The sequence below is a fragment of the Eublepharis macularius genome, chromosome 7 (assembly GCF_028583425.1).
Source record: "Eublepharis macularius isolate TG4126 chromosome 7, MPM_Emac_v1.0, whole genome shotgun sequence".
Lineage (NCBI taxonomy): Eukaryota > Metazoa > Chordata > Lepidosauria > Squamata > Eublepharidae > Eublepharis > Eublepharis macularius.
The window spans coordinates 15,868,054-15,880,103 of record NC_072796.1 but is presented as its reverse complement, the minus strand read 5'-3'; the positions used below and the strand labels follow the sequence as shown (position 1 = coordinate 15,880,103).

General features: G+C 45.8%; 1 protein-coding gene across 1 annotated transcript in view; it reads left to right on the top strand.

The window, feature by feature from the left end:
• The window catches only part of TMEFF1 (transmembrane protein with EGF like and two follistatin like domains 1), a 127,871-nt gene extending 116,112 nt beyond the window's left edge, over positions 1-11,759 (top strand). The window contains exons 8-10 of the mRNA XM_054985362.1: positions 573-696; positions 878-1,036; positions 10,568-11,759. Coding sequence (XP_054841337.1) covers positions 573-696; positions 878-1,036; positions 10,568-10,652 — 368 coding nt within the window. The 3' untranslated portion in view covers positions 10,653-11,759. The remainder of the gene's footprint in view (positions 1-572; positions 697-877; positions 1,037-10,567) is intronic.
• Positions 11,760-12,050: the final 291 nt, after the last annotated feature.

Below are 12,050 nucleotides of genomic sequence, written 5' to 3'. Positions count from 1 at the left end.
TAGCTGACAAAGGTATCTGACAATACTGGTATCTGATGGAGCTTTGACTGTTGTTGGTCTTTAAGGTGCTAATTTCCCCTGTAATGTTCCTTGGGGTCCACTAACCATGGGGGCGCAATTGCAGGGGCATAGATGACTGTAGCAGGATGGGGAGATAGAAAATGCCTGTAACAGAGCTCCACAGGCATTGTGCAGTTAGGGTTTTCAGACTGATATGTATATTAATGCAAAACGTCTCAAACTCTGTAATTTTTCTGATCAAGTCTTATCTTATGATCCCATCATTTTGGTTTTTTTGGAGAGTATTGATCTAAAACTTTGCATTGTTCATATTTCATGTACCAAAAGGTCCCCAGTTTTATTTTCCGACTCCAGTTGGGCTGTTGCATTGTAATTCAAAGTCTTCTCTATTTGAAAGCTGGACTGCAGTTTCTGTGGTATTGCGAAGAACAGAGAAGCCATAGTCTGGATTTTTTTCACTGGCGAGAATTTTTTTCAGAAGAATTTGCATTAGTGCGAATGAAAAAATATGCTAATTTTTTTTTCTTTTTGCATTTGTTTGTATTCCAAAGATGCAAGTGATCAAAGAGAAGACATCTATATTGGAAACCACATTCCTTGCTCAGAAAGCTTCAATGGCTATTGCATCCACGGGAAATGTGAATTCATTTATTCTACGCAGAAAGCTTCCTGCCGGTAAGTCGGTGAACCCATAAAAAACATCATTTGGGAAGTGCAGTTTTTTTCTGCCTGCTGCTCCATTGATTATCATTGTTGACTTGAATCTTTTGGTGTAATTTCATTCTCATAGTGAAACACTGTTGGTAAAATGTCGAGAAGACTCCTCTTTCTAGGAACCTTTCTTCTTCTCTTCCAGATGTGAATCTGGGTACACGGGACAGCATTGTGAAAAGACGGACTTTAGCATACTTTATGTTGTCCCTAGTCGGCAAAAGCTCACACATGTCCTCATTGCTGCAATAATTGGAGCAGTCCAGATTGCCATTATTGTCGCCATTGTCATGTGTATAACCCGGTAAGTTTCTAGGAAAACCATGCCAGAGAATGCCTTTGCCCTTGTTTCTGCTTTTCGTTCATTCATATTGCTATAGAAACTTTGGTGCTTTGCCTCGTCATGGCCCAGATTCCTACAGTTTCCAGTGGGGGCTTCTGAGTACACTAATGGGATTTAGTGGTTTTGGATGTATTTGGTTTTGAACGGTCCTACATTAGATACAAGAGAAATCCTAAAGCTAAGAACGAGTGTAACAGAATGGCTAAGAGTGGCTGTGAGACAGGAAGCCTTTAGCTCAAATGCCCCTTGGACCACGGGCTCAACAGGTGGCCTTAAGCAAACAGACGTTCTTTCACTGCACGCGCATGCGTGCATGCACACACACAAATCTTGATGGGGTTTTCTGCTTGGGGTTTTCCTTTTGGTTCTGGACTCATTCTGCTTCGATTTATCCCCTGATTTCTGCATGTATTTTTTTTGCTTTTAGTTTTCACTTGGGGAGTGTTGGTTTTTCTCCGGGTTTTTTCCCAGTTCTTTTGAGACCACGTTTACCCCGATCCTTTTCTGGAAGCTGATTCTGAGTCAATTTTTTTCTTGAGCATAACGTTTCTTTGGGTTTTGTTTATCACACCCCCCTCTAGCCCACTTTTCAATGACTGGATATTTATCCTCATCAAACCACCCCTCCTCCCACCTTCCCCCCCTCCTTTTTTATTGTCATTTTCATAGCATTATGTTGACCTACTATTACAACAATATATGCAGCAGTTTCTCCGAATTCCCAGCTTTCATTTAAAAAAAACAAGTCCCTAGCCCATTTCATTGTGGAGATATGCCTTTATCCTTAAATCTCTATAATGGAAGGGAATAGAGACTCACTTTTTTAAAAAAAAATGAAAGTTGGGAATTCAGAAAAACTGCTGGATATATTGTTACAATTGTAGGTCAATATAATGCTACTAGCAACAAAGCCCGTTGTTGGGAAAAATTACAACGGGTTGTAGAAAGGGGGGAGGGCAGGTATTACCCCCTGCTCCGCCCCTTATTCCGGCTGGGTAAAGGGGGGGAGCGGGCATTGCCACCTGCTTTATCTTGATCCCAGCTGGGTAAAGGGGGCGGGTGGACATTGCCACCTACTCCACTCCTGATCCCAGCTGGTTGAAGGAGGGGGGGAACATTGCCACCTGCTCTGTGCCTGATCCCACCTGGGTGAAGGGGGGGAGCAGGCATTGCCACCTGCTTTGCTCCTGATCTGAGCTGGGTGAAGAGGGGATGGGCATTGCCACTTGCTCTGCTCCTGATCCCACCTGGGTGAAAGTGGAGTGAGGGCATTGCCACCTGCTCTGCTGCTGATCTTGGCCGGGTGAAGGGGGAGAAGGCATTGCCACCTGCTTTGCTCCTGATCTGAGCTGAGTGAAGAGGGGATGGGCATTGCCACCTTCTCAGCTCCTGATCCCACCTAGGTGAAAGCAGGGTGAGGGCATTGCCACCTGCTCCGCTGCTGATTTCGGCCAGATGAAGGGGGGAGAAGGCATTGCCACCTGCTTTGCTCCTGATCTGAGCTGAGTGAAGAGGGGATGGGCATTGCCACCTTCTCAGCTCCTGATCCCACCTAGGTGAAAGCAGGGTGAGGGCATTGCCACCTGCTCCGCTGCTGATCTCGGCCAGATGAAGGGGGGAGCAGGCATTGCCACTTGCTGCCTGCTCTGCTCCTGATACCTAACAAAGTTGGTGGAGGTTACGCTGAGCAGTTTGGAGGATCCTCTTGTTTTTTGCACCTGCTGGGTGAAGGCGCGGTAGGGCATTGTCACCTGCTCTGCACCTGATCCCACCTGGTTGATGTCAGGGGCAGTCATTGCCACTTGCTAAGCTCCTGAGCTCACCTGGGTGAAGGCGGGATGCGAGCATTGCCACCTGCTCCACTGCTGATCTCGGGCGGGTGAAGGAGAGAGCAGGCGTTGTCACCTGCTTTGCTCCTGATCTCAGCTGAGTGAAGAGGGAATAGGCATTGCTACCTGCTCCACTCCTGATCCCAGCTGGGTGATGGCAGAGAGTGGGCATTGCCACCTCTCCATGCCTGATCCTGGGCTGAGCTTCCCACCGTGGCGCAGTCTCTGGAAGTTTGGCTGCTTCATCTGGGCTTCCCTCCTCTGCAGCGCCCTCTTGAGGTGCACTAGGTGAAAGCAGGGTGAGGGCATTGCCACCTGCTCCGCTGCTGATCTCCGCCAGATGAAGGGGGGAGCAGGCATTGCCACTTGCTGCCTGCTCTGCTCCCGATACCTAACAAAGTTGGTGGAGGTTACGCTGAGCAGTTTGGAGGATCCTCTTGTTTTTTGCACCTGCTGGGTGAAGGCGCGGTAGGGCATTGTCACCTGCTCTGCACCTGATCCCACCTGGTTGATGTCAGGGGCGGTCATTGCCACTTGCTAAGCTCCTGAGCTCACCTGGGTGAAGGCGGGATGCGAGCATTGCCACCTGCTCCACTGCTGATCTCGGGCGGGTGAAGGAGAGAGCAGGCGTTTTCACCTGCTTTGCTCCTGATCTCAGCTGAGTGAAGAGGGAATAGGCATTGCTACCTGCTCCACTCCTGATCCCAGCTGGGTGATGGCGGAGAGTGGGCATTGCCACCTCTCCACGCCTGATCCTGGGCTGAGCTTCCCACCGTGGCGCAGTCTCTGGAAGTTTGGCTGCTTCATCTGGGCTTCCCTCCTCTGCAGCGCCCTCTTGAGGTGCACTAGAGTAGGAAGTGAGTTGTCTTGAATATGTTTTGTCTTTTATATTGTAAGATGAAAATGACAATTTTAAAAAAAAAATTGCAAAAGCTCTGGGGGACCTGGAGAGGGGAGGTAGCCAGATAAAACACAGCAATCTGAAAACCACATAGCTGCTGTTGCTCTGGGATCCATCCCAACAGAGGTTAGTCTGCTACACTGGTGCTGGCCTCCGCCTTCTATCTCTGAGTAAGCCAGGGCAAGCTTCTCCAGTTTGGACCGCGTGGGTGGTGGACTTAGGGATGGGTGGCAGGAGTTACTCCCCTTTTAGGCTTCCCCATGCAAAGAGTTCTCCATCTATTCATGTTTGATCTTTTATTTTTAATTCAGCTCTTATATTGATACAGCATTATAAGCGTGCACAAAAAATAAGGGGAGGGGTTTTGACTGATAATACCCCAATGATGATAGCACCCTCACATAAAAATCCTGATTGTTTAAGGCATGTGCAGAACAAAGTAATTTCACTCCGCAACTGTAAAAATGCAAAGAGAGGGCAGACATTCAGAAGAAATGTCCCCAAATCAATTCCAGTACTTGGGGATTGGCTGCTAAGAAAATCAGGAATAAGTGTGCGGAAAAGCCCATTACGATTTTAAGTCAGCCAAGGTGTTAAAATGAGTTGTTACAGATTCCTAAAGGGGCTTTCAGCTGGCGACGAGGCACTGAAATTATAGGCATCATGCCAGATGAGAGAATGAGAACAAAAGGCAGTAGGTGGGCTTACGGAGTCCACAGTCAAGTTGATAGCTGAACTACAGACTTTCTGTTCCACATTTCAGGCTCTGTATTGATCAGTCTTACCGGGCTGTTGTAGAGCTTACTGAGGTAATGTCTGCGAAGTGCCTTGGAGATCTGACTACTGGTATCTGTTTGTTTACCCGTTTATGCTGAGTATAATTATCAAGGTCGCTACCTAGGCCATGCACTTTTGCCATGTGTGCAAGAAAGAGGTCCTTGTCTTCAGTGCGTGAAGAGGCAATGGCCGTGACTTTTGCCAGTTTTGAAACGCATACATCCTGTACTCCCCCCCCCTTTTTTCTTCACTTTATTCATCAAAAAGGCTGCCAGAGATACTTCCATAGCAGAATGGAGTGTGGCACATCTCCAGAGGTGGAAGTGAGGCTTCCCAGAGCCAACATGGGCCCCTGAAAAGAAAAATCAAAAAGAGTCCAGTAGCACCTTTAAAACTAACCAACTTTAATGTATTGTCGAAGGCTTTCACGGCCGGAGAACGATGGTTGTTGTGGGTTTTCCGGGCTGTATTGGAAAACCCACCCGGAAACAGCCCGGAAAACCCACAATAACCAACTTTACTGTGGCATAAGCTTTCGAGAATCACAGTTCTCTTCATCAGATGTATCTGACGAAGAGAACTGTGATTCTCGAAAGCTTATGCCTCAGTAAAGTTGGTTAGTCTTAAAGGTGCTACTGGACTCTTTTCGAGTTTGCTACTACAGACTAACACGGCTGACTCCTTGGACCTGAAAAGAAAGATTCCCTCTTGGTCTTTCCCTCACACATTTGAAGTACAGGGAGGGAGAAAACTCACAAGGTCCTTCACAGAACAGATTTCATTACTTCATGAAAAAATTCATACTCTGCTTTTCTACCCACACCAAAAGTGAAAGTCTAAAGCCTTTCTCTAAGAATCCAGAATCAAACACTTGAACCTCCTGTTTGACTGGAAAACATAGCAAGGGATCTCTCGCTGCAGGAGAACGCTCGTTACCGTTTCTAGTCAACCAAAGTATTAAAATGAGTGATTATAGATTCCAAGAGAGGTTTTTAGTTGTTGCTGAAGCCTTGAGATTGCAGGCCAGGTGAGGACATGAGAGGAAAAGGAGGTAAAGCAGAATGGGCTCTGGGAGTTTTCTACCCTTGGTGGCCCTGGATGGACTAGGCAGAGCTAAGTAAAGTGGATGGGAAATCCACTTTATCTACATGTCAGCAGGGCTCATTTCGCAGGGGAATGCACAGGAACGCAGTTCAGGCAGTTCCCCAAAGAGGTCACATGACAGGTGGCCCCGCCCACCTGACTCAGTCCGTTTTGGCCTGGATAGGGGCTGAAACAGCCCGGATTGGGCCTCTGACAGGTGGTGGATCACTCTCCCGCTCAGCAGCAGCCCAATCCTGACTATTTGGGGCTGATTTTCAGCCCCTTTTTGCCATTTTGGGCCCAAATTCGGCCCTGAATGGCTAGGATTGGGTCCAAAACAGCCATGATAGGTGATGTCAGGGGGCGTGGCACATGCAAATCAGTTATGCAAATGACACTTCTGGTGCTGGCAAGGGGTTAGCATATGCTAATGAGTTGTGCTGATGAGTTGTGCTGATGAGTTCCTCCAGCTCTTTTTTTACGAAATGACCCCTGCATGTCAGCATACAACCCTCTATGCTTTTTCCAGTGGCCTGACCTCCCGACTGTTACCCATTCATCCATACCAATTTGCACGGTAGAGGAAGATCATGAGCTCTGCCTTCCACTGCAAACATCAAATTATTTGTGGCAGGGGTTTTGCATAGGGGCTGGTATATGCCACGACATGGTGTGGTTGATTGAGAGGACCCTGTGGAACTGGAGCTTTTGAACTGGCTTTATGTGTCTCATTCATTCTGTAAAATGTCTGTGTTGCTTCCTGATCTGGGCTGTGTGGCCCTTCCAGACCAAGGGCACAAATCAAGCAACTGACAAGACAATAATTGCTGCTGAAATAGACTCTTACCCTGAGGCTACTTCCCACAACAAAAGGTCTTGCTGAATTAATGGAGAGGGCCATGCTCATGTTTGGCATTGCTATTTTTACACGGTAGGCGGGAGCGTTTTCCATAGCTGGCTGTGTAACGTCTGATACCATGCCACTAGCAACAAATTGCCCAAGGTTGACTTCCTAATTATTGAAATCAAGATACAGTTATGTGGGGTGGAAGCACCAGAGCTCGGAAGGAGCCCTTTTCGTTTAGGAGACTGTTGGAGCTCATAAAGGTCCTTATTTTTTACAAGATGCCGGCTGTTCCCGGTCCATCAGAAACCCTGGCAAACAAACAAACCTTGCCGCGCCTTCCCACGAGAGGGCTCCCCATACTTCTTCAGGAAGCCCATTGCACAGAATGGGAGCCAAAATAGAAAGGCCCAGGCTGTGGTCGATGCCAGAGAGGCCGCCCTGAGAGGGGGAACAGCCAGCAGAAGGTAGCCTGAAGACTGTAGTTGGCAGTGTAAGGATGCCAAGAAACTCTCAGAAGTTTTCACTATGAGTGGTAAACGTTCTTTATAGATAAGCTGCCAGTATCATACTTACGCCATCTTTGCCAGAAATAATGGTTGCAGGCAAGCACCTGCATATATACGCATATCAGCTCACCGCTGGCAGTTTCAAACCTCCACCCCCGTCCCCAGTAATCAACGAAGCGGGAAAATTCCTACCGCGCCCCCCTCTTTCTCTAACTGTCAGCCAAGCAGGGGGAAAAACAGAGATAATGTAGTAGTCTCCAAGGTCGTCGAGGTGCTTCTTCCCAGAGAAGTTTACAGATAACGGTGGGAATGTGTTCCTCCTTGGCATAGTTTCAGACTGGTATAGTTTCAGGTGATTGCAAACACCTGACAGGCAGATGGGAACATACGGGAGGAGAGGGTTCTTCAGACATGCAGTGTCCATGCCGTGAAAGGCTTTCGGGGTCATAACCAGCAACCTGAACTTGGAAGCAAACTAGCAGCCAATGTAGCAGTTTCAAAATGAATTTGAGTCCAGTGGCACTTTTAAGACCCCCCAAAGGATTTTCGAGGTATAAGCTTTTGAGAGTCAAAGCTTCCTTCTTCAGATACAAGTAGGAGTGGAGATCCCTCAGGTACCTCCACTCCTACTTGTATCTGAAGAAGGGAGGTCTGACTCTCAAAAGCACATACCCTTTAATGTGCCACTGGACTCAAATCTTGCTGTTTGTCTGCAGAACATCATGGCTACCTACCCAAAACTTGTTTCAAAGTGTTCAGTGTGTGTTCCCATTCGCTTGCTCCTGACAGTAGTCAGGCTGCTGCATTCTGGACCTGCTGCCGTTTCCGGGTTGTCAGATACTCCTGTGTGGAGCTTCAACTTTCCAGGACAAAGCGAGAATGGGAAAGTGTAAGGGGATGGAATGCAGAGAATATGGTAAACGTTCTGAAGTCCAAACCTGCTGCTTGGCCAAGAAGAGACTAAATCCATTTTGTTTTACGTTCTGCTGACCCCCGTCCCCAACTGCTTATGCTCAGAGAAGCCACCTGCAAATTCTGGTGTCAGCAGCGATGATTTCAGTGGCTGAAGGCCTTGGCTTCAGAGTGTGCAAAGGATTAAATGCTTCCTCTTATGCTTGCTTATTCAGATGTGAGCCAAGCAGGGCTTTTTTTCAGCACCTCTTTTTTCCGGCACCTCTTAAAAATGGTCACATGGCCGGTGGCCCCGCCCCCTGATCTCCAGATAGAGGGGAGTGTAGATCACCAAGCGGCGCGGAGGGCAATCTATACTCCCCTCTGTCTGGAGATCAGGGGGCGGGGCCACCGGCCATGTGACCATTTTTGCCAAGAGCAATTTAAACTTTTAAAAACTCCCCCCTTGTTCCAGCTGACCCAAAGTGATGTCATTGTGTGATCCTGAGTTCCACCACCTCTTTTCCCAGAAAAAAAGCCCTGGAGCCAAGCATAAGATTTGATGCGATTGAGTCTGAAGTGTTTTCAGGACGGCAGCCTTAATCTGCCAGAATTTGGCTGCTGGTTTCTAGCAGTTAAGGTTCTGCCCCCCCACTCTTCATCTGGTGCACTATGTCAGCCATACAAGGGAGGGGACATTTGGCTAAGCAAGCAAGCTGCTAATCATGGTTAAAATATGCAGAGCATGATTCATAGAGGCTGTGTAGTGAAGACACTGAAGGTCTTGTTTATTCTGATAGTGGAAGGCCACTTTCAGTCCCCCCAGCTGTTAACTTTGGGATTTGACTTCCCCAAGGCAGATGGTGCTTGCCACATTAGTCTCTTGTGAGTCACAGAGCCCAGGAAATGGTATGCCTTATAGCCAGTTCTAAACACCAAAGAGTGGCAGGCTATCAGATTCGGCTGAGTGGGCCATTGTTCTCAAAGCCTGTGTATGCAGCTATTGGTGGTGTTGCTGTGTTATTTTTTACTAGTAGGCAATTTTATCCCACTTTTCTGTTTAAAACACACCAGGCAGCTAACCCTAATCACAAAAAATACAGTATGGGGGGGATCCTACTCCTATTTTACTAGATTGCTGAGCAAAGCTTATTTGGTTATGTATTAAAGCAGCAGTCCCAAACCTTTTTGGCACCAGGGACCAGTTTCGTGGAAGAAACTGGACCGGGGGGTGGGTGGGATGGTTTCGGAATGATACAATTGTGCACTTTATTTCTATTATTATTAATATATAATGAAATAATTATACAACTCACCACAATGCAGAATCAGTGGGAGCCCTGAGTTTGTTTTCCTACAACTAGACAGTCCCATCTGGGGGTGATAGGCGACCACCTACCTCACCTGCTCCCTAGAGCCGGCTCTGCGCTTGCCCGCCACTCACCTTCTGTGCAGCCCGGTTGCTAGTAGGCCACGGACCAGGACCACACTCCACGGACCGGGGGTTGGGGACCCCTGTTGGCTTGAGTGTGCAGTCTTCATCCAATCTAAAGAAACTTTTTTCAAATTAAGTGGCTCTTCCTTTGGAGGAAGACTCCTTGGATCCTGCAAACATTTTGCTTGGAGTAAGCCCCATTGAATAAACTTGAGTAGGATTCTGAGCAGACCTGTTTAGAATTACTCTCTAAGCCAATAAAATCAAATAAGACATTTTACCAATATGAAAATCTCCTTTGGATTCCTTGTACTTTTTTTTTTTAAATTCTAACTATGATGCTGGATGTAACTGTTTTTGATGATGCATTTTTTCATCTTGTGATGGTCTAAGGCTAATGACAATAAATCTACTACAACTACAAGAATTACTGCTGCTGCTACAATGTGAAAATCTCAAAGCAGCAAAACGCCGTTAGGTACCTTCCATAACAAGTGTTAAATACCATGGATCTGTTCCTCTCAGCGTGGTGCTTTCCTCCACCGGAAGGAGTCCTTCCCCTGATTCGAAACATTCATAATTTTGCATTCCGGGATAGGCTACTTCCGCCGGAAGAAAGCACTGCCATTGGTGGAACAGATTCTTGAAATCCAGCCCCGTGCTTGCAAACTGCCTTGGTTGTTTCTTCTTGAAACAGAAAGGCAGAGGTAGAAATTGCCTAATTAACAAACATGAAGGACGAGGCCGACACTGTACTCTGCCCTTGTTCCATCTTTAGGCAATACAAGAACATGAGAGTCAGATGAAAAGTAGCCCCAAGAGAATGCAAATCCCAAAGGGCCAACCTGTATTGCTTTGTGGAAGGTTTCAGTGATGGACAGGTATAGCCCTGCACAGTGCTTTTTTTCAGCTGGAACGCGGTGGGATGGAGTTCCGGAACCTCTTGAAAATGGTCACATGGCTGGTGGCCCCACCCCCTGATCTCCAGACAGAGGGGAGTTCAGATGGCACGGAGGGCAATCTCAACTCCCCTCTGTCTGGAGATCAGGGGGCGGGGCCACTGGCCATGTGACCATTTTCTCTGAGGGCAACCCACTGAGTTCCACCACCTCTTTTCCCAGAAAAAAAGCCCTGGCCATGCAATGTTCTGGTTGCTTTGCAAACCAATCTTTTCAGATACAGTCATTTAATAAATCGCTCTCTCTTTTTGCTCCCAATCACAGGAAATGCCCAAAAAACAACAGAGGACGGCGGCAGAAGCAAAATTTAGGCCACTTTACTTCAGATACGTCATCCAGGATGGTTTAGCTTGATTTTTATACCCACATTGACCATGTGATGTACAATTTTATTATCTTTTTTTAAAAGAAAGGAAATATTTATTTCAGAGGCCTTATTTTTGGACTTTTTTTTTTAGTGTAACTGTGCTTTTGTTTTATTCCAAAAGCAGCTGAAGCTGTGGACAGCTCTAGTAATTTCTCATTTCACAATTTGGAGAATACCGTAGTTTGATTTTCCTATACTTGTATCACATGGTTATAATAGACTCGTGCTTTACTCTTGGAATGTAACATTTTTTGGAGAACAGAGACATTTCACCAGTGGTTGTAGAACAAACAAATGGAACTGGTCGCGTTTCCTAGCAAACCAGGCATGACCTAAGGGGTAAAGATGTTTACAGCCAACTTTTCTTACAAGGAACTAGAAGACACTGTGTTTAAATACCGTAGATATTTAAATGTTTTTGGAAGTTAGTAAATGGTTTTTTTAGACACTGCCAATTGCATGAAATGTGAAGATGTGTACTTGTGTGTAGTTGTAACATATTTATAACATGTACGGACTGGGTCGAAGCACCACTGTCTTCGTAAATATTTGACACTTTATTTTTTAATTGTAAAAAAAGTTAATAATAATACGCATTTCATAATTGGGAAGATTGCTCAGTAAAGCAGAGGCCGTTTGTCCTACAGAAACAGGTCTTGATTAGACTTCTGTATTATTATTTTTTAGAGTTACGTTGAAAAATCAAACTCATGATTGATCGCTGTTTAAAATGCTTTCATAACTTATTACAGTTTTCTAAAGAGGATACCCGTTTTCACATCAGCAAATACAAATTGTATAGTCTTTGTGATTAAAATGCAAAACGAAACAAAAAAGAAGGAAAAATTATTAAATGCCATTAAAGATTTGCGCTCTTGTCTAGACTATTTTCAAGAGCTAAGAACACGTCTCATTCAAATACCGTCTTCTGGTTGTAGGTATTATATTAATAGAATGTTAGTAGTTGTTTGGAAGATGCAGAGCTAAAATGTAACTAGGGTGTGTTCCAGCCGTTCAGCCTGTAGTTTTAGGCCTTTCTAATTCTGCATGTAGGATTGAATAATTTGTTCAATAAAAAGGCTTTCAATATTTGAATTGGAAAGGCATGTCAATACAGTGTTTTCCCATGATATTTCATCTGTTCTGAGTGTGTTTATTCATTACTGGAAGGAGAAGCCTTTGTGGTTTGAAGAGAAATGGCAGAGTTTTTCTTGTTTTTTTCAACTAGCCAAAATTCTTTTGGAAAACACTGAACTCAGTTCAACCTGCTACCCAAGAAAAGGGCTTAATTAAAAAGCAACAGTGGATCTTAACAGCATGCCAATTTGTTCTCTGGATTTATTAGTAAGTTGCTTAGCTATTCCTGGATTAACTCGAGCA